Below are 22,184 nucleotides of genomic sequence, written 5' to 3'. Positions count from 1 at the left end.
GACGCCCCCTATTGGCTGCAGCTCAATTTAGCCCCGCCCACTCCCACATTCAGCTAGTATTCAGAGCAGATTTTCCCTTAGGTTCCTTATACTACCATATACCACCTTAAATTCCTTATACTACCACATTCCACCCTATACCACCTTAAGTTCCTTATACAACCATATACCACCTTAAATTCCTTATACTACCACATTCCACCGTATACCACCTTAAGTTCCTTATACTACCATATACCACCCTATACCACCTTAAGTTCCTTATACTACCATATTCCACCCTATACCAACTTAAGTTACTTTATACTAATACATTCCACCCTATACCACCTTGGACAGCTGCTGGAGCCCAGAGAGAGCACAATTGGCCTTGCTCTCTCTGGGTGGGGAAATGGCGCTAATTCCCCTCATCACTGTAAAGGGTGATGTCGATCACCACAAGGCATCTGTGAGCTGGTGTATTGGAGTCTGAGCGTGCTAGCAACTGCTAGCATTGTAAGCAACTGTTAGTTGGGAGCAGCAGCTAAAAGCGCTCTATTTTGGAATGCACTATTCCTGTATTTAGGTGGGCTATTCGTCAAAAGTTTGTACTCGTTAGCATGTTTCACTGCAAGTCTATTTCAGACCGGATTTCTCCTTTAATTGCAATAACTAAACGCCATATTATACATAAATTAGCTTTTCTGCATTTTAGCTTATTACTGAACTAATGTGTTTTCACCATTCACAGCTGTTGTCTTCACGTTGTATGCACAGGAAGGTGGCCTGCCTGTCCGTGATTGGTAAATGGCCATGCACTGCAGCAACTGTGGACCAATGCTCTCAGTATTAGAAAACGTTAATCAGGATCTATGTTTAGCTCTTTTAGCGGTCCATCACTGATCAGAGACTCTAGAGCTCCCACCTCTCAAGGAAGTTCTGGGAGTCTCCCACATTTTAATGGGGGCTTCCTGATGACTGAAAAATTATATACAATATCGAGTTAGATTTAGCAGGCTGGAATGCCTGAGACTCGATTTTTTTTTTTTTTTTTTTTTAACAAATGATTCATGATCTTTGTTATGAATAATCATGTATCTTTGCAAATAAAAGGTCATTTTATTTGCTTTTGATTAATTTCTTTTCTTTTCTGGCTTTGGGCATATGGTGTCCATTTTCTCCAAAGAAAAAGAAAGAGAAGTTCTGGAATACTCATTCTTCTGGAATACTCATTCTTCGTCTGATGATCCATTCCAGATGCCTCTGAGCCCAGAGATGTTGATGCAACATCTGGACATGGTTAACATAAGGCTTTTCTTTTGCACAGCAAAGATTGTGAATGTAACTCTGTGTTGTAGAGCTTGATAAAGGTTTGTAAAGTAATATGTCATTTTCCTACATAGTAAAATAATCCTGAAGTCACCCAGACTGTAAAGGAACACATAAGAAATCATGTAGTGACTTAAAAATGTTAAACAAACAAAGAGGAAACTCTTGGTCTTCCTTCCCTGGGCCGGTCCTGATGAGTGCCAGTTTAATCATTTTAACGTTTATGATGGTCTTTGCGACTGCACTTGAGGACATTTTTTGAGGAAGTTCTTGAAATGTTCATTTTGGATTGACTGACCTTCGTTTCTTAAAGTTTTCATTTCTTCAAGTATGATGACTCAAGTGGGTGGTAATGAATAAGACTTGTTCCTGACCCTTGACTTTTGGCATGTCAGGGTTACTCTATTATTATTTACTCCCGGAAGCTAAAATAATCATACATAAATCAATGAATGTTAAATTTTTATTTAAGTAGAACTGTCAATGTTAGATTGTTAACATTATTATAATTTTTTTAATGCAAGTTAATTGCGCCTTCAAGTTTGTCCCCAACTCAGATTTGCTTGTGGTGAGAACTTGATCTGGTCTTGATCTGACCCAGCTATCAAATATGCTTATATTTATTTTAGCTAAACTGCTGATACGCAGGGCCGGATTAAAAGAATGGGCTGAAAGGGCTACAGCCCTGGGCCTCGCCACTAGGGGGGCCTCCGGTCGCTGAATGTTAAATGACAAAAAATAATTAAAAAAAACGAAAATTACAAGCAATAAAAAAGGAAAGAGCGACAGAATTTTTACAGAAAACACCCAAATTAACCAACGTGGAGTAGTCAGCCTGCTGTAGCAGCTACCACCAGCAAAGATGCGCTAGTAAAATATAGTGAATCAGTTTTTTAGTTATTTCTAATCAACACCCACCCCCCACTTTTTGAGGCCCTTTATATCATGTTCTGATGCATGACCTCACACAAACACACTGGCACATCAGCGACAGCGTACACAGTACCAATCTATAACAGACTACCGTTTAAAGTGAACTGGTAACATGATTTCAATTCAATTTAGGGTTGGGAATGTCTCTTTAATTGGCAGATGACGACCATCGCCATGTTTCCTTGTAAACGTCGTCATCTGCCAATTAAAGAGACATTCCCAACCCTAAATTGAATTGAAATCATGTTACCAGTTCACTTTAAACGGTAGTCTGTTATAGATTGGTACTGTGTACGCTGTCGCTGATGTGCCAGTGTGTTTGTGTGAGGTCATGCATCAGAACATGATATAAAGGGCCTCAAAAAGTGTTAATCTGGCACTGCTGATACGGCGCAGTTTAATCTGATATATTAGCCAGATATTATACTGCTATGAACAAACGCTGTTTCTGCTGCTGCTCCGTGCTGTTTACACACTAAAAGTGCCATATGTGCAGCGTTCACTGCTTGCATCTGCGCTGCTCGACCCATTAAAAACACTGTGTTTGAAAACGCAGCGTGTTGAAGCAGCTTCATTCTGCACAGATGTACATCCTGAATCTAATCTAATCACAGAATCTAATCGCTTTATTTACATATATTTTCTGCTCCCATGCCAGACATCTCTGACCAATCGGAGGAGACAATGCACTCGAGTTTGGTTTGGTTTATTGGTGTGTTAAGATTTATGCCTGTGTGAAAGAAAACCAAACAGAGAGAAAAACGCTCTAAATAAACAAAGTATCAACTGATTTGGATCGTAGACACCAACTACAGGTGTGAAAAAAAATGCTCTTTTATACTCAGAAAATTTAGTTCAAATTCAGAAATCCTTACAACCAAGCTGAGATGTTTATAATAAAGTAAAAAAAAAAAAAAGTTTCCTCTATATAATTTATCATGCATTCTTTATTCCAGCGCCCCACATTGGATATATATATATATATATATATATATATATATATATATATATATATATATATATATATATATATATATATATATATATATATGATCAGGATGCAGCTACACCCAGTAGACCAACAGATGTCTCCACTGCACAACATTTGGTGGAGCTCCATCCAGTACATTTGAATTTCCAGCATCCTGACTTTTGAAGTGAAGCTGATACGGGAGTTAAAATGTAGCCAAAATGAGTTACTACCTTAAAAGTGTAACATTTAAGGTGGAATAATTATTAATAAATACGTTAATAATCCAAATTGTAGCACTTTCGTTTAACTCCTTCACTATTTAAGGTAGAACTGCTGAATCAACTAAGCAGCTGGTAAGGACTAATTCTGTTACATTTGCAGTTCTTAAGGTTGAATAGAATAAGAAATATAAACCATCTTGCAGTTTTGTGTCAACTTAAGTAGTTCAGCCGTTTCGTCCAGGCACCTGTAACTGCTTCACGGATTAAGGTGGAAATGTCAAATTAACAGGTGTTTGTGTGATTGCGCAAACATAGCGACAGCATTTAAGGTGGAACTTGTATGTTAGTGTTAATATAGCAGGAGTTTTTAAGGTAGAACTAGCGTGATAGTGTGAGGTGGAACTTGCGTGATAGTGTAAATATAGCAGGATTATTTAAGGTGGAACTAGCGTGATAGTGTTAATATAGCAGGGATATTTAAGGTGGAACTAGTATGATAATGTGAATATAGCAGGAGTATTTAAGGTGAAACTTGCGTGATAGTGTGAATTTAGCAGGAATATTTAAGGTGAAACAAGTGTGATAGCGTGAATATTGCAAGAGTATTTAAGTTGGAACTAGTGTGATGGTGTGAAATAGCAGGAGTATGTAAGGTGGAACTAGTGTGATAGTGAGAAAATAGCATGAGTGTTTAAGGTGAAACTAGTGTTATAGTGTAACTAGAGAAGTATTTAAGGTGGAACTAGTGTTATAGTGTGAATATAGCGCGAGTATTAAAGGTGGAACTAGCGTGATTATGTGAATATATAGCAGGAGTATTTAAGATGGAACTAGTGCTATAGTGTGGATATAGAAGTATTTAAGGTGAAACTAGCATAATAGAGTAAATATAGCAGGAGTATTTAAGGTGGAAATAGCATGTTAGTACGGAGCCCGGGAGGGGCCGTGGATAAAAAAAACAATTAAATCGAGTGAACGATGTAGCAGTTCGTGCTCACGTTTTCTTTAATTCGAGTGAACGATTTGCAATTCGTGCTCACGATTTCTTTAATTGGTGCTCACGATTTCTGTAATTCGTGCGCACGATTTCTGTAATTCGAGTGAACGATTTCTGTAATTCCTGCTCACGTTTTTATGCAATAAGACAATAAGCTGGGAGGGAAAGGAGCATTTTCTCTCTTGATCTGTTACAGGGGTGCAGTGATGATAATCAGTTATCTACCTTTATAACCTGCTGATATTAATGCACTAGTGTTACAGTTAGATGTACAGTACAGTGAGCAGATTTTGCCTGGTGGTGGAATCTCTACAGCGCGTGGGGGAGAGCCGTCCGCGGCACGGGTTCCCTGGCCGCGAGCGCAGGTCTTCACGGAGCTTATTTACCAACAATATAGACAAATATAGTCAATTCCAGTCATGATTAAAGGAAACAAACATTACTAATGCAGGATTAAAACCAGATCAAAACAAAGTTATAATGCAATGTGGAACTGTTTATAATTTCTTATTTTCAACAATAGTATAACGTAAAGAAGTATAATTATATAAATATACAGCTATAAGACTTAGGTCCAAATGTACACTGTAAAAGTTAATAAAGGTAATACAAAATTAATGCAAGGTGTGACAGTTGTCTATGAATGGCTCATATAAGAGCTGCTTTAAATATGTAACACTATATAAAATCAAAATAGCTGGTCTAAAATACTATTAATACAATGTATTAAGATATTTAGTAAATAGGCATTTCATATAATAATTTGGATCAATTTGATAATTTATTCCAATATGTTTCCTAAAATAATTAAGTTTCTATATCTGATGAAATGTCCTGAATATCTGCTTATTCTCAAATCACAGTGTCCTGCCCAGAAACATGCCACAAGCTTCAAATAAAAAATATAATAATTATAAACTTCTTAAATGTATATTTTCTGAATTATGTGTTTATTTATTATACAAATTATTAAAATATAGATTAAATCTATCATAAAAGTAATAATGATGTAACCAGATTTAAGAAGGTGTGCATTTCCTTGGAGGCTGGCTGAATGTTATTTAGAAATTAATAAACACATTTGCACATTGCATTATAACTTTGTTTTGATCTGGTTTTAATAACACACAGTTGTCCTGCATCAGTAAAATGTTTGTTTCCTTTATTCATGACTGGAATTGACTGTATTTGTCTACATTGTTGGTAAATAAGCTCCGTGAAGACCTGCGCGCGCGGCAGGTGTCTGGCGGCGGGGGAACCGATGCCGCGGACGGCTCTCCCCCACGCGCTGTAGAGATTCCACCACCAGGCAAAATCTGCTCACTGTACTGTACATCTAACTGTAACACTAGTGCATTAATAACAGCAGGTTATAAAGGTAGATAACTGATTATCATTACTGCACCCCTGTAACAGATCAAGAGAGAAAATGCTCCTTTCCCTCCGAGCTTCTTGTCTTATTGCGCATAAAAACGTGAGCACGAATTACAGAAATCGTTCACTCGAATTAAAATAAAACGTGAGCACGAATAGCAAAACGTGAGCACGATTTAGAGAAAACGTGAGCACGAATAGCAAATCGTGAGCACGATTTAAAGAAAACGTGAGCACGAATAGCAAAACGTGAGCACGATTTAAAGAAAACGTGAGCACGAATAGCAAATCGTGAGCACGATTTAATTATTTTTTTTATCCACGGCCCCTCCGGGGCTCCGTATGTTAGTGTCAATATGGCAGAAGTATTTAAGGTGAAATAAGCGAGATATAAAAGAGATATAAAAGATGTAAATATAGCGAGTGAGTAATGTTATTTACAGTAAAACTGTTCAAGGTGGTTTCCATGATGTTGCTAGCTGGCTACAGTAATGCTGTTAATTAGTGGTTGCTAGGTTGTTGCTATGGTATGCCAGCTGGCTGCTATGGTGTTATTAATGGTTGCCATGTGGTTGCTGTTGTATCACAAGTGGTTGTAATTTTCTGGCTTAGTAGTTAGCAATATTATCAGAGGTGATTGCTATGGTTTTGCTAAGTGAATGCCAGGTAGAAACTATGGTGTTGCTGTGTGGTTACTATGGTGTTCCAGGTGGTTGCTGGACTTTGGAAATGCTCTCATGCCTGAATACAAAAAAAACACCACAATGATGTTCCAATATCTAGAATGCTTTTTTGTTGCCAGTTAAGAATTACAAGGACAATACTGCGTGGTTTCCCAGATGGTTGTTATAGTGTTGCTAAGATGATGCTGGGTGGTTGCTATGGTGTTGGTAGGTGTTTACTATGGCATCCCAGGTGGTTGCTATGGAGTTGTTCCACTTATATGATGATTTTTTTTTTAAGAAAATGTTACAGGGATAATGTACTGTACTGTAGATTCTATTGTTGTTTTTTACAGTGGAGGCAACGAATATGAGCTAGTGTGATTTTTCTCTCTGTGGCATGACATCACTGATGGAGAGAAAGAGAGAGAGAGAGAGAGAGAGAGAGAGAGAGAGATAGTCTCTCTCAGTGAATGGATGAGAGATGCAGCATCTGCAGCGTGTGTGCACGCATATAAAGCGCGTTCTCGGCAGATCCAGCTGAAAAACTCCTGCTCTGCAGATGGATTGGGGTGGGAGTCAGGTTTACTGGAAGTTGTGGGATGTACTGGGATTTCTCTGCCCTGTCGCTGTGCAGCATCACCTCGGCTGTGCTGAACTGTGAAGATGGACGGATGGAGCAGGTAATAATCCCTCTGTTCTGGTCAGTGTCCACTTCACTGTCCTGCTGTCCATCATCCATCACACACCCAGCCTAACATCTGTCCCATCACTTTCTGAGAGAATGATTCAGAATACAGGCTATAAAAATCTGTAGAATCCAGATTTTTCTACTCTGTGAAAATGTGTGTGTGGACACCACTTCACTGCACTGAGCTGTGAAGTAGTGGAACTGGAATAAAGCTTAAAGAAGAAGTCTGGTGTAAAATTGATTTTTTTTTTTTCAAATTTTTCCCATTGTTCTCCCCAATTTACACGGCCAATTACCCAACCCATTAGGACTCCCCCTATCACTAGTAATGCCACAACACACCAGGAGGGCGAAGACTAACACATGCTTCCTCCGATACATGTGAAGCCAGCCACCGCTTCTTTTCAAGCTGCTGCTGATGCAGCATTGACGAGCAGCCAGCGCGCTTGGAGGAAAGCGCAGCGGCTCGGCTCCAGTACATCAGCTCACAGACGCCCTGTGCTGCAGACATTACCCTAGGAGTGATGTGGGGAGAGAGCGCCATCTACCCACCCAGAGGGAGCAGGGCCAATTTTGCTCCCTCTGACGCCGGCAGCTTGATGGCAAAGCTGCATGAGCTGGGGTTCGAACCTGCGACCTCCCGCTCATAGTGGCAGCGCCTTAGACCGCTGGACCACTCGGCGCCCGTAAAATTTACTTTTGGTGTAGTAAAACATGGTAAAGAGTACTAACCCTTGTTGAATAGCACACCTTCATTCTCTCACAGCTTTCTGAGATCCAGTCATTTTTAGCAGTTTGTCCAAACAGGCTTTAGAATGGATGATATTGAGCATATTTTGTAGTGTAACCTTATCTCCAGGCGCCCGCAGATGTAACTAATGCTACGGGTTGTAAATAGTGGCTTTAATAAACTTCTTGTGCAGTGTTAAAGTTCTTAATGCCTCGTTTCAAATGTAAGGGCTCGCTGGATTCTACCAATGAGGTGTGGAGCTCCTTTAAACCTGGATAACGGTGTAAAAGGCTATTTATCTGCAGGGGCAAGAATATGCCCCATATCATCCATTCTCTAAAGCATGTTTGGACAAACAAAATAAAATTGCTGGATCTCTTTTAACAAGGGTTAGTACTCTTTGTTCAGTGAGTTCTAGTAACAGGAATGAGTGCCAGTAACAGGAGTGAGTTCCCATGTGTTCGCGTAGACAATGTGTAACGTGTGTTACCGGAGGCTTCCATTAGAGGGCAGAACGCAGAACGGACGTATCATACAGATGCGGGTAACTCCAGACTTGGTCACACAACTGCTCCTCAAAGTTAGCAGCAAGTATATCTCTAACCTTAACAGAAATGGTTGCGAGTAACAGGAGTGAGTCGCAGTAATAGGATTGAGTTCCAGTAACAGGAGTGAGTTCCAGTAACATGACTGAGTGCCAGTAAAAGGAATAAGTGCCAGTAACAAGAGTGAGTGCCCGTAACAGGAGTGAGTGCCCGTAACAGGAGTGAGTGCCAGTAACAGGAGTGAGTGCCAGTAACAGGTCATAAATGGTCATAAATATCAATTACTTAAACATGCAGTCAACAATTTCTTTCTTTATTAAAGACTTTCTAATTAGTGAACTTTTTAAATGTCACATGACTTTTTTGTGTTATTAGATTGTTGAATAAGAGTTGAAAAAATATTTTTAAAAATAAGTTTAATTTGGAATTTGGAGTTACAACAAATTAATGGCACCTATTTGGTGAAATGGCCCATAAAAAAAGCAAAAACAAAAGAAATCTCTACGGGAATTAAAGCTGAGAAGTTCCAAAACGGCAAATTTGATTGGTTGGGGAACCGGCGAGGTTGGGTTAAGGTTGTACGTGGTTTCACTATATATGCTGCAGTCTTCTTGTAATCAGTACAGCCATCGCTGTGAGGAAGCAGTTGGTCAGGCTAGGAGAATCTGGCACAAGTAAAAGTGTGTATAAGTGTGTGTGAGTGTGTGTGCGTGCACGGCGGTGGTAGACGAAGCCCTGTGCGGAGCTCCTGGGGTGCTAAGCTGATTAGTGGCCTGCTCCAACCTGCTGATGGGGCGGGGGGAGGGGGGGGGGGGTGGAGATTTGTGGCTAAAATAACCGCTAAGTCCACCTATCCACGTGTTCAAATGACGGGACTAACGCTGTCCTGACTCCTGCGGTGACTATTTCTCTACGTCTCTCTCTCTCTCTCACTCTCTCTCTCTCTCGTTTTCTCTCTCTTTCTCTCAGTGTTCAGCTTTAACCAGGAGCACCAGCCTGGATGATTTTCTGGATGTTTCCATCCGTCCCTCAAGGCTGAAGCAGTTGGACCTTCAGCTGGACACTGACCGACCCCCGTTCTCGGCCTTCAGGAAGGAGGAGATATGTTTGCCTAGGCTCTGTTACTTTAAGAAGCGAGGTGAGGACCATGAGGGTACCCTGAGGGACTTCTGGACTTCAGGACTTCTAGACTTCAGGACTTCTGAGCAGCACTAGGATGCCTGTGCACCAGATTTCTGTGGTACCTGCAAGTAAAGAGACCACCGGTACCAGCCGCAGTACCAGCAGAACCAGAGATAAGAGTAAAGAGAATGAGGTAAGTGTGTAACACACACAAACACACACACACACACACACACACATACAGGGGTTGGACAATGAAACTGAAACACCTGGTTTTAGACCACAATAATTTATTGTCCCGACGGACAGTTCTGGTGGGAACAGGAGAGTTGAGGTGCACATTGAATTCTGCCGTGATTTGAGCAGCCGTGGTTTTATGTTTTTTGGATACAATCCAGGTTAACACTCGAACATCCCTTTCAGACAGCTTCCTCTTGAGTCCACAGTTAATCCTGTTGGATGTGGTTGGTTCTTCTTGGTGGTATGCTGACATTACCCTGGATACCGTGGCTCTTGATACATCACAAAGACTTGCTGTCTTGGTCACAGATGCGCCAGCAAGACGTGCACCAACAATTTATCCTCTTTTGAACTCTGGTATGTCCCCCATAATGATGTGAGCATTGCAATATTTTGAGCAGAACTGTGCTCTTACCCTGCTAATTGAACCTTCACACTCTGCTCTTACTGGTGTAATGTGCAATTAATGAAGATTGGCCACCAGGCTGCTCCAATTTAGCCATGAAACCTCCCATACTAAAATGACAGGTGTTTCAGTTTCATTGTCCAACCCCTGTACTAGTGCATTAAAAAAAAATGATAAAAAAAAGCCATAAATCAGTGTCTCAGAAAATTAGAATATTATATAAATAAGACCAATTGGTACTTTTGGCAGTGTGGGCAGTGTGCCAAGTCCTGCTGGAAAGTTAAATCCACATCTCCATAAAAAGAAGTTGTCAGCAGTGGGAAGTCCTTACTTTGGACTTGATAAAACACAGTGGATCAACACCAGCAGCTCGAACTGTGTGTCTCTCCACTCTTCATTCAGACTCCCTTGATTTACAAATGAAATGTAAAATTTACTGATGATCAGTGATGGTTTGGAGTGTCATGTCTGTCATCAGCTGATGTTGATCCACTGTGTTTTATTATCAGGTCTAAAGTCAGTGCAGAAAAGTGCTTTCTCACAAAATCTTACAGCACTTCATGCTTCTTCCCTTTGCTGACAACTTTAATGAAGATGTGGATTTCATTTTCAAGCAGGATTTGGCATACTGCCCACACTGCCAAGACTTTTGGGTTTTCATTTGCTGTAAGCCATAATCATCATCAACAATAAAAGAAATAAACATTCATCAGCCTCAGAAACTGCAAAAGGTTAACAGCTCTCCAGAATGAGATGGTGTGTCCAAACATTTGACTGCTACTGTATGTATTACATGATATATTTAATATTTAATGTATTATCTGTTCAGCTCCATACCATGTATACACCCATTCAAAGCATTGACCCCTTTTTTAAGGGCATTTCCTCTCACAACACAGACTCTTACAAACGACATTTTAGCACCACAATTTTTTTGGTGATAAAGCAACGATAAAGTAAAGTAATCTCTTGTTCATGATTTTCTATCAGCTATAGATTACTGATTATTGATCAGAGATCAAAGATCAGATTGATTAAAGATCATGGGCTTTCAACTTATGCCAGGTTCACACTACATGATTTTAGCCCAGTTTTTCAGTCTCAGACAGTTTTTCGTTGAACGGCAACAAAAACTCTGCTCGCAGATGCCCTTCAAATGTTTGGCATGCTAAATATCTGACCCAGTCATTGACTGGGAGTCAGGAGCAGCAGCTACATTCAGCCAATGAAAAACCATGGGACCAAAACACAAAGCAAATCTCCTGCTTTACCAGAGTCATTTATAGAGAGTCTGAACAGCTTCTCTTCCGCCTGTTAGATCATAAAACATTTGCAAGGCTTATAACTAAAATTCAAAACAATAAAAAAATTATATCTAGGAAACTGAAACATTCAATCGTTCTGTGTTGCGGTCATAAGTACATATTTCAGTATAAAACTGACCAGACATTTAAAAACTGAACTGAAACCTATTCATTTTGGACTCACTTTTAAGTTTAAAACGCTAAAATGAATCAAAGCTCCCCCTATAGTGAATTACTTTTAATCACAAATAAAGCATTTTAAAGCATCCAAGTAAAAGTGACTTGGCATGTCAATTCTGTTGTATGTTTACCTTTTCTCCACCCTTTTTTTTAAAAACTCATTAGCATTGGGTCCTGTGTTTTTTAGTTGTTGTTTTTTTTGTCTACTGAAAGCACTTCTTACGATGGTGTTCTTTGTTTAAAAGAAAGTTACTTTATGTATTATAGAGATTTTTGTTGATTTTTGTTTTATAGAGAAGTTGTTTTTATTGTTATTGTTGTGATTGTTATTGTGAGACATGTGGTCTTACTGTGACCTACAAATGAACAGAAGTCACGTTAGATCAGTGTTTCTCAACCCTGTTCCTGCATATTCCCACTGTTCTCCATATTCTAGAGCTTTCTCTGCTTTAAAGGCACTTTAATAAAGTAAGTGGTGGTATGATGTGTCTAACATACTGCTAGATTTTGAAAAATCGCTGTATATCCATATTTGTTTAACGTCAGCTGCAGCTGCAACCCACTGCTAAAAAAAGAAACTCAAAAAATCCTAAACAGCAAGAGGGTAGGCTTCCCACTCTCCTCCGCGCTCCGAAAACCAGCAAGCTGATTGGCTGTTTCTCCTGAAAGACGGGACTTTATCTGTGAACCGGCACCTCATTAATAATACAGCTGAGCTGAGCAAAACGATTCGGGGCTACTGGATAATTATTTGTGGCTAAAGCTCTGGAAGCCCAGGCCAGGCGACACCCCTGTTCTGCTGTATCCTTTTTGGGGGGACCAATTGACCTGTTTCTGATATTGGGTGGCCCAATCCCACCCATGAAGACAGCTTTAAAATACTCTTAGAAACTGAAAAAAAAAAAACACTACTACAGGAAGAGTCACGTCTGACTGACCCACATGGCAACAGCTTTAGCTTTTAGCTCAGTTTAACACTGGACTAGTTGGACTAGACAAGTTCATGTGTTATATATTAGTTTTACGCCAGATGTAACAGGACACACACCTTCCAAAAAGTTCCACTTTTGTCTCGTCAGTCCAAAGAATATTTACCCAAAGTTCTGGGGATCATCAAGATGTTTGTTGGTAAATGTGAGACGGGTGGTTGTGTTCTTCTGTTTTTCAGCAGTGTTTTTTATCTTGGAATTCTCCCATAGAGACCATTTTCACCCAGTCTCTTATTATCTTATTATTGAATCATTAACACTGACCTTAACTGAGGCGAGTGAGACCTGCAGTTCTTTAAATGTTGTTCTGGCTTCTTTTGTGACCTCCTGGATGAGTTGTTCATGCCCTTTTGGAGTAATTTTGGTTATTATTTGAGAACTGCCTTTTATATTTACTCAGGTTATCTTTGTCTAATATAATATTTTGTTTGATAATCTGTAAAAACAAACAAAAATGTACTTTTTTATGGCAACATAAGATTTCCAATTATTCACTTATTATAAACTTATTATAAACCAAACTGAACTGTTTAAATGTTTGCACCAGGAGTGTCATACATTTATCCAAAAGCAGTGTGTAAGACTGGTGGAGAAGAACAGGCCAAGATGCATGAAAACTGTGATTAAAATTAAGGGTTATTCCACCAAATACTGATTTCTGAACTCTTAAAATTTTGTCAAGATGTTTGTTGGTAAATGTGAGACTGTGGGTCGTTGTGTTCTTCTGGTTTTGGTCAGCAGTATTTTTTATCTTGGAATTCTCCCATAGCGACCATTTTCACCCAGTCTCTTATTATTTTCTTACTGAATCATTAACACTGACCTTAACTGAGGCGAGTGAGATCCTGCAGTTCTTTAAATGTTGTTCTGGGTTCTTTTGTGACATCCTGGATGAGTTGTTCATGCCCTTTTGGAGTAATTTTGGTTATTATTTAAGAACTGCTTGTTATATTTACTCAGGTTATCTTTGTCTGATTTGTCTCTTAACATTTGTTTGGTAATCTGTAAAAATGTATGACATAAAAGAAAAAAACAAAAAAAAAATACTTTTTTTATGGCACCATAAGATTTTCAATTATTCACTCCCTAGTGAAAAGAGTAGATTAAAGTATTCTAAGCATTATAATGCTTTAGTGCACTAAAGTGTACTTGGAGCCACATTATTATTATTAATTAGTATATTTAAAGAGTGCTAAAACGAAACAACTTTTTTATACTAAAAATAATAAAAATAGTACAAAAGTCTACTTATTTAAATTGTACTAAGTGTATTTAACTGTACTAAAATGGAATTATTTTAAATATACTTAAGTAACATTTAAACATACTACTTGTATGCATATTTTAAATATGCGTACAGTAAAATTATAATGCATTTAATTATTAGAGTATTACAATTGTATCACTATTTATTATACACCTGGTATATTAAGAATATACTAAGAATTGATGTTAAATATATGTGATATGTTTACATTAGAGTACAAATATACATGCAAATATACATACTAGAAGTAGCACACTTCTAGTATATACTTAATATTAGTATATAAAAATATTTTTATAAACTGTACTACAATTTTTAGCATTTTACAAATTTACTTTAGATTTAATTTTTAAATGAGTAATTTGTAATTTAATGTACTTTCTAAAAAGTTACATGATAAATTGTACTTTAAGTGAACTACTGTATCAGTTGAGTTGTTTTTAACACACTTTGCTAAAAACAGAAATTTACAGTATATGTAAAATATATTTGGAAATAAGTATTTTAGAAGTGAGTTACATTAAACTAAAAGTGTATTTCATAGTAATCTATTTTTTTTTTTTTAGAATACACTATATTGTACATTTTTAAAAAGTATGATCAAAGTTTACTTTCAAATATTTGATGAACAAATATTATGAATGTACTTTTAATATATTTTTTACAGCATACTTAGCCATTTCTCCATATGTTTTAAGTACAATTAAGTATATATTTAGTTCACCAGGGCTGTTAATCTTCAGATAAGTATGTTTGTGTGTGTTTTTCATGTTAAAGGTGTGATTGATGTTTCACGTGTCGCCTTTCCGTGACCTGGCCTCACGGTCTCCATCACCTAATCTCGCATTCGGTGCGATTCCTCCTGGCACTGTCACTACTGATCACTCTCTCTCTCACACCACCGGGGCCACGTCGTGTCACAAAGACCTTTCCTTACCTGACTGATGAAAGTTCTCATCAGGTGATTTGTGACTGCTTTTAGAGAAGTGTGATGAAAGCTGTTAAAATTGATCTATTATACTATAAAAATCATCTGTAACTTTATACCTGATCTGAAATACATCACATTATTCATTTATAGGGTTTATTATTAGATCTGCCCAATATTGCTTCAAAATACAGCTCTGGATTTTTTTTTTTTACCAAATTGAAAACCTCTGGAATATAATCAAGAGGAATATGGATGATCCCAATCTGATCATCAAACCAAACTGAACTGCTTGACGTTTTGCACCAGGAGTGTAAAGCATAAAGTTATCCAAAAGCAGTGTGTAAGACTGGTGGAGGAGAACATGATGCCAAGATGCCAAGAATCCAGAATTGTTCCACCAAATATTGATTTCTGAACTCTGAAAACGTTTTAAATATGAACTTGTTTTCTTGGCATTCTTTGAGGACTGAAAGCTCTGCATCTTTTTTGATATTTCATATTTCATATTGGAATTTGGGAGACCTGTTGTCTGTAGTTTATAGAATAAATCAACAATGTTCTTTTTACTCAAATATATACCTATAAATTGCAAAATCAGAGAAACTGATTCAGAAACTAAAGTGCTATCTTCATTTTTTCCAGAGCTCTATAGTGCAAGGCCTGTAAGACAGGAAAATAGAGGCTGTTGTTATCATATTTTTTTTATTCAATAGGTTTTTATAGGCCTGTCAATAATGTAATGCAATCATGACTCTGCCACCCCCATGCTTAAAGGAGAACTCCGGTGTGAAATGGACTTTGGGTGTAGCTATTTTGTGCAGTTTGTCCAAATGGGGCATATTTTGCCCCTGCAGATAAATCACTTTTTACACCGTTAACTAGGAGCAAAGTAGCTCCACACCTCATTGGTAGAATCCGGAGTGCCCTTACATTCAAAACGAGACACTAAAAATTTTAAAAGTGCAGAAGAAGTTTATTGAAAGCCACTGTTTACAACCTGTAGCATAACCTACATCTTCAAGTGCTGCCATCTTAAAGTAAAGTCATGATCAGTAGAGTGACGAGCACGTAATGTTTGCGGAAGTACATTCTGCATGCAGTTTTAAAATGGTTTGTGTTGGTTTGGGTTTGGTTAAGGTTGAATTAGGTCTGGTTTGCTATGGATTGGTTATTTTGTGTTGAGTTTAATTTGGTTTGGGTTCAGTCTGGCCTAAAATGATTTAGGTCAGATTTGGTTTAGTCTAGTTTGATTATGGTTTGGGTTAGGCTGGGTTCGGGTTGGGTTGAGTTTGGTCTAGTTTTTTTGTTTTGTTTTGCTTTCACATGGGTTGGCTTGGCTTGGGTTGGATGATGTTTGGTTATTTTGAGTTTGATCTGGTACAATATGGTTTGGATTGGGTTGCATTTGGTATGGCTTGATATGGGTTGGTTTTGGTTGGGTTTGGTTTGGTTTGGTTATTTTGAGTGTAGTCTTGTTTGATATAATTTGGGTGGAGTTTAATTTAGTCTGAGTTTTGTTTGGTCTGGTTTGATATGGGTTTACTTGGTTTGGTTTAGATTGGGTTTGGTTATTTTGGCTTTGGTCTGGTTTGATATGGTTTAGGTTTGGATTGGGTTTGGCTGGGTTGGATTTGTTTTAAAATGTTTTGGGTGGTTTGAGTTTAAATTGGTTTGGGTTTGTTTTAGGTTGGGTTTGGTTTGATATGGTTTGAGTTGGTTATTTTGGGTTGAGTTTGGGTTTGGTCTGGCTTGATATGATTTTGGTTGGGTTGAGTTTAATTAGATTTGGGTTTGATATGGTTTAGGTTTGGATTGGGTGTGGTTTGGTTGGTTCTGTTTTAATATGGTTTGGGTTGGTTTGAGTTTAATTTGGTTGGGGTTGGTTTAGGTTGGGCTTGGTCTGGTTTGATATGTTTTGGGTCGGTTATTTTGGGTTGTGTTTAAGTTGTTTTGGGTTTGATATGTTTTATGTCAGACCAAACCCAAACTAAACCAACCCAAACCATATCAAGCCAGACCAAGCCCAAACTAAACCAAACCCAAACATACCATATCAAGCCAAACCAAACCAAACCAAACCATATCAAGCCAGACCAAACCCAAACTAAACCAAACCCAAACCAAACCATATCAAGGCAAACCAAACCCAAACTAAACCTAACCCAAACCATATCAAGCCAGACCAAATCCAACCCAACTCAAGATATATATGGTTATATTGATTACATGATTATAACTGATGGTTAGATCTGGTTAAGGTTGGTTTGGGTTTGGTTATTTTAGGTTTGGTTTGGTCTGGTTTGATATGATATGATTTGGGTTGGATTCCAAAATTATATGGTTAAAATAAAAGAAATCTAAAAAAAATATTTTAATTATTTGATATGAGAGAAATTAAACATTTTGTGTGTTGGTTTTACCCATTTTCTGTGCTTTTGACTGAAGTGAGTATAAACCACTGGCAATGTTTGAACTCACGTCCAGCTAATTCCCTAATGCACTTACAATTCTCTGAACGACGCTGTTCTTCAGAATAAAGCAGATTAGGAAATGGAAATTTACAGACGATGGAAACAATGACAAATTTGGAGAAACTGAGATATCTGACCCTGTCTTGAACTTTGAGGCAAATGCTAAAGTGTGGGCTGACGGTCTTTTGAAGGATCTTAATTTGTTAAAAGTTAATTAAACTTTATGGTGTGGTTGTTTTGTATGTCTGCTCTAAAGGTTTTTGAAATATGACATGTAATCACAGTTATGAATTGAGGAGGCTTTTAATTTGAAAGACAGACACTTAAATCTGCTCAAATCCTCAGCCTGCCACAGCACTCTATGCAACATTCTGACAGTACTACTATATTGTTTGCACTATAAAAACTGTCTCACTATCAATAACTGTATATTTTTTGGTTTATTTTCTTACATCAGGTGCACCGGATCATAAAAAGCAGGTTTTGCGCCACTAGTAAGGAACAGGGGTGTCGCCATGTTTTCCTTCTAATTCAGCAGGTCTCACTGCTGGTAAACAAAACTGTAATTCTTATTAAAAATACTATTCTTTCAAAGTTAAACGAGCGCTGGATGCATTATCTACACAGATTTCTCACCTGAAAACTGTTTATCTGGGTGAGTAAAGCGCTTCTGTTTAATTACAGTAAACCTAAATTTCTCCAGCACTAAGGCTAGAGCATTAGCATTAGCGGCTAATCCCCCAATATAGCTACACTGTGTAACCCTGAGTGTTCCGGTAAGCCAGGGCGATATTAGCTATTGTTTCTTCCCATGTAGCTTGTTTTAACAAGGTAAACACGCAGACTACAGTCCGATATTGCCCACCTCTGAATGAAGACAGAGCTAGCACTTAGTCTGGTTAGTGGGTGATGCTAATGCTGCTCCAGCAGCGCTAGCTGGGGTTAGCAGCAGACTACAGGCTGATAATACTCACCTGATAATACTGAACAGCCAAAGAGCTAGCTTGCTGAGCGGTTAATGCTGCTTCAGCAGTGCTAATCGGGGTTATCAGCAGGGTACAGTGCAATATACTCGACTCTTAATGACGAAAGAGCTAGCGCTTAGCACGGTTAGCAGCTAATGCTAATACTGCTGGAGAACCTAAACTGAAACTCCTGTATAAGGCTGTACTTTAGTGGAGTAGCTTTACTGCTCCTTAATACCTGACTGGTAGAATTTATCCATAAACACACTGAGGATCTTTAGGAAAAGTGCATATTTTAGTGCGAAAAATACATTACATTAAATTAAATCAATTTGGAGACACAGAAAGACCTGTGGCAAAGGTCCACAGGACCCGATCCTGACCCATGACTTTTGGCACGTGAGCATGCAGGTTGCCAGGTCTAACAAAAAAAATATCCAGCCCAAACTCACTCTAAAACCTGCCATTCAGAAGCTTAAACTAGTCCAAAATATTGTTTGAAGCAAATGGCAAAAACGACTATGAGTATCACGACCTAGTATTTTGTTTGTAAGGGATTTATTATCAGTATTGATCAAGTTTTATTAAAGTCATTAGAAATGTTGTAAAATTAGTGTTTTTTTAGTTCTTTTATAACAGTTTTATATCCCAGTTAAGAACATTTAATAGTAACATAATTAGCAAAAAAACGTTTACATACAATTGTCTCATGTTCTTGCTGCTTCTGAACTCTCTTCTCTTTTTTTTTTTAAAGCAGCACTAATTTTTGATCTTTTTAAAGAAGTAAAATTACAGATTGATACTCACTGCAGCGCTGCATTGAGGTGTAATAGGAGGAACAGCGGTGCTCTCGAGTCTGTGCTGGAGCTCCTCTGAGCTCAAACCAGACTCTGTAAGTTTTCCGAGGCTGCCGCAACTAACGCTCGCGAGAACTGCGACCTGCTTTCCGACCTTTAGTTCTAACAGTTCTACAAGAACTACTGGTTCATTATTTACAAACTAACATACAGACACTCTGGCAGAAGCTGGAAAGAGACCGAATATGTCTGTGAAAGCCAGAAAACGAGAAAGAGAAACTAATCCGCCTGAAACGTTTATTACACTCTGCAACTGTAGGGGGAGCCCACGAGCACAAAATCACAATCCTACCTAGTGGAGCTTTAACATTTTTTAAATCACAATTTATTGTGATTTCTGGTTACATTTTGATATTTCTCTCTCTCTCTCTTCTTTTTATGCTGTCCTCCCCCATGTCGTTATGTTCTTCTGGTTCTTATTGTTGTAGTGTTGACTCTTACACGTTTGCCCGCCGTGTTGACGTAAAATCCAAGGTAACTTTTTTTTAGGGCGTTTTCACGCCTGTAGTTGGTTTCTTTGGTCTGGATCAGTTGATGAGTTTGATACTTTTTATCCCTCTGTTTGGTTTGTTTTCACACAGGCATATAAACCTAAACGCACCAAAATGTGCACCAATAAACCAAGTGAGCACTTTGTGTCCTCTGATTGGTCAGAGCTGTCTGGCGTGGAAGCAAGAAAGCAAATATAGTGAGAAGATTCTGATCCAGTGTGTATATCTGTGCAGTGTGAAGCTGCTACGTGTTTTTTTTTTTTACAGTTCAGTGTTTTTAATGCTCATGTAGTAATAGGAGTCGCACGGCTTTAAGCAGTGAACGCAGCACAGGCTGCGTGTGTAAACAGCATGGACACAGCGTTTGTTCATAGCTGTGGTAATTAGCGTTATCTGGCTAGTATATCAGAGTAAACTGCGCCTGATCAGCAGTTTAGCTCAAATAAATGGACTATATTTAATAGCTGGGTCAGATCAAGACCGGATCACGTTCTCACCACAAGCGATCCGTTGTAGAGTTCGTTTGGGACCGGACCGAGACCACCTCTTCTAGCTGGTCTCGGTCTGGATGTTCTGATCCGAACCAAAATTCGATTACTGTTTACACACCTGCCCAATTGAACCGCACTAACCAAGCATGTAAGTGTAATCATGTCATAAGTAATGGTGCGCCATATTGTATCGTATGCAATAATACTGCCAACATTCTTGAATATCGTGAATGATATTACACCCTTAAATATCTTGTCAGACCACCCACCCCTTAATTATAACATCAGGGTTCTACTTTTTTACTTTTTTAGCAAAAGAAAAATTCACACTGTTCTTATTCCCCATTATATACTGTATATCTACAAGAGACAGATTATATCTGTCGATATCATTTATTTTATTTTAATCCTGGATATATGCAGATATTTGGAGTGCATTATTATTAGTATCATGACATTCTGGATAATTGATTTCTGTTACAAACCTGAAAAAATGCTTGTATTTTTTTGATATCTCAGTTAGGGGGTGTGCCATATCATATATCATAATTTTTTTTTGCAGTCATGTATTCTTAAAAAAAAAAAAACTGTGTGTTTTGTCATATCGCCAAGAGTATCGTTATCGCAGAAATACCTTGAAATATTGTGATTTTATTTTAGGGCCATATCTCCCACCCCTAAAATCAATCTAAGTACGTGATTGGTGACCTGCTATGGGGTCACATCAATGGCAAAAATACCAGGTGAAAAAAATGAACCAGCGTGTTTTAACATTTTGCGTGTGTAAATGAACTTCTTGCAAGTACAAATGTGAAACTTGCAAGCAAAAAAAAGGGAATTGTGTGCGCGCTGAAAAAATATCGCTCTCAAGCTTCATTTTTCTCCTCTAGAGTGTTTTTTTTTACTAGAATTCACAGTTATCCTCACACGCCATGCAAATTTCCTGTGGCTGCTGTTTTTGTTCAAGTGAGTTTTTCACACTTGAGTTTTGAAAGGGGTGGTTTTGACAGTTTGGGGGCGTGTTCAGGGTCACCTCCCTCAGCGAATGCTATTGGCTGATAGGGGCTGGAGGAGGGCGGAGAGGGGAGAAAGAAGGACAGCAGGAGAGTTAGTTAGCTAGCTAGCTAGCTAGCTATGCTAAAATCCAAACAACCCGCTCTCCGGCGCTGTTAGCTGGTTGCTTGGATTTTAGCATAACGTTAGCTAGCTAAGCTAACTCTCCTGCTGTCCTCCTTCTTTCTCCGCCCTCCTTCAGCTTTTGAAGGTAGGCGGTCCGTCACGACTACCCCTGGAGATATCAGCCAATAGCATTCGCTGAGGGAGTTGAGCCTAACCCCGCCCTCAAACTGATCAAAACCACCCCTTTCAAAACTCACTCAAGGAAAAACAGCCGCCGGTAATTTGCATAGCACGTGAGGAGAACTATGAATTCGAGTGGATAAAAATGAAGCTTGAGAAAAGTTTATTTACACACACAAAATAAAAAAACAAAAACAAAGCCCCCGACTTTTGACACTGATGTGACGCCATAACCCGCCTGTGTGTTGGCCGGGCGTTTTAGGGCTAAATTAAGCCTGTGCACGGGGTTAAAGCACCAACGCAAGATTATACTTCACACGAGCAGCTATGGCTAATCCAAAGCAACACACACACAGACGCACACACACATACTCACTCTTACACACACACACTGATCTTTAGGAAGCACAGGGGCACTCGCTGTGCAGCTCGGTGGCTCGTAGAGACCTTCAGGATGGTCGTTTTTGAAGGTAAGTTCAGGCTAGCACCTTTTAAAAGGCATGAATAGCCTTAAAGCTTATTTAAAAAGATGCCTAAAGCAAAAGTGTGGCTTTTGAGAATGTGTGTAGTGTGTGTGTGTGTGTGTGTGTGTGTGTAATCTAACGCGTTACTATTTCCAATCCAGTAATCAGATTAAAGTTACTTATTTAAGTCACTGTGCGTTACTCTCTCTCTCTCTCTCCACCTCATCTCCTCCACACACACACACACACACACACACACACACACACACACAC

At 38.7% G+C, this 22,184-nt stretch overlaps 1 protein-coding gene across 1 annotated transcript in view; it reads left to right on the top strand.

Annotated features, from left to right (window-relative positions):
* The first annotated feature begins 9,311 nt into the window (after window positions 1-9,311).
* The window catches only part of LOC103021385 (E3 ubiquitin-protein ligase MARCHF8-like), a 33,127-nt gene continuing 20,254 nt past the window's right edge, over window positions 9,312-22,184 (top strand). Inside the window, exon 1 of the mRNA XM_022663136.2 lies at window positions 9,312-9,749. Within this exon, the coding sequence (XP_022518857.2) occupies window positions 9,651-9,749 (99 nt within the window). The 5' untranslated portion in view covers window positions 9,312-9,650. The remainder of the gene's footprint in view (window positions 9,750-22,184) is intronic.

The sequence above is a fragment of the Astyanax mexicanus genome, chromosome 25 (genome assembly GCF_023375975.1).
Source record: "Astyanax mexicanus isolate ESR-SI-001 chromosome 25, AstMex3_surface, whole genome shotgun sequence".
NCBI classification, from domain to species: Eukaryota; Metazoa; Chordata; class Actinopteri; order Characiformes; family Acestrorhamphidae; genus Astyanax; species Astyanax mexicanus.
The sequence above is the reverse complement of the archived record's forward strand: the minus strand, read 5'-3'. Positions and strand labels throughout refer to the sequence as shown.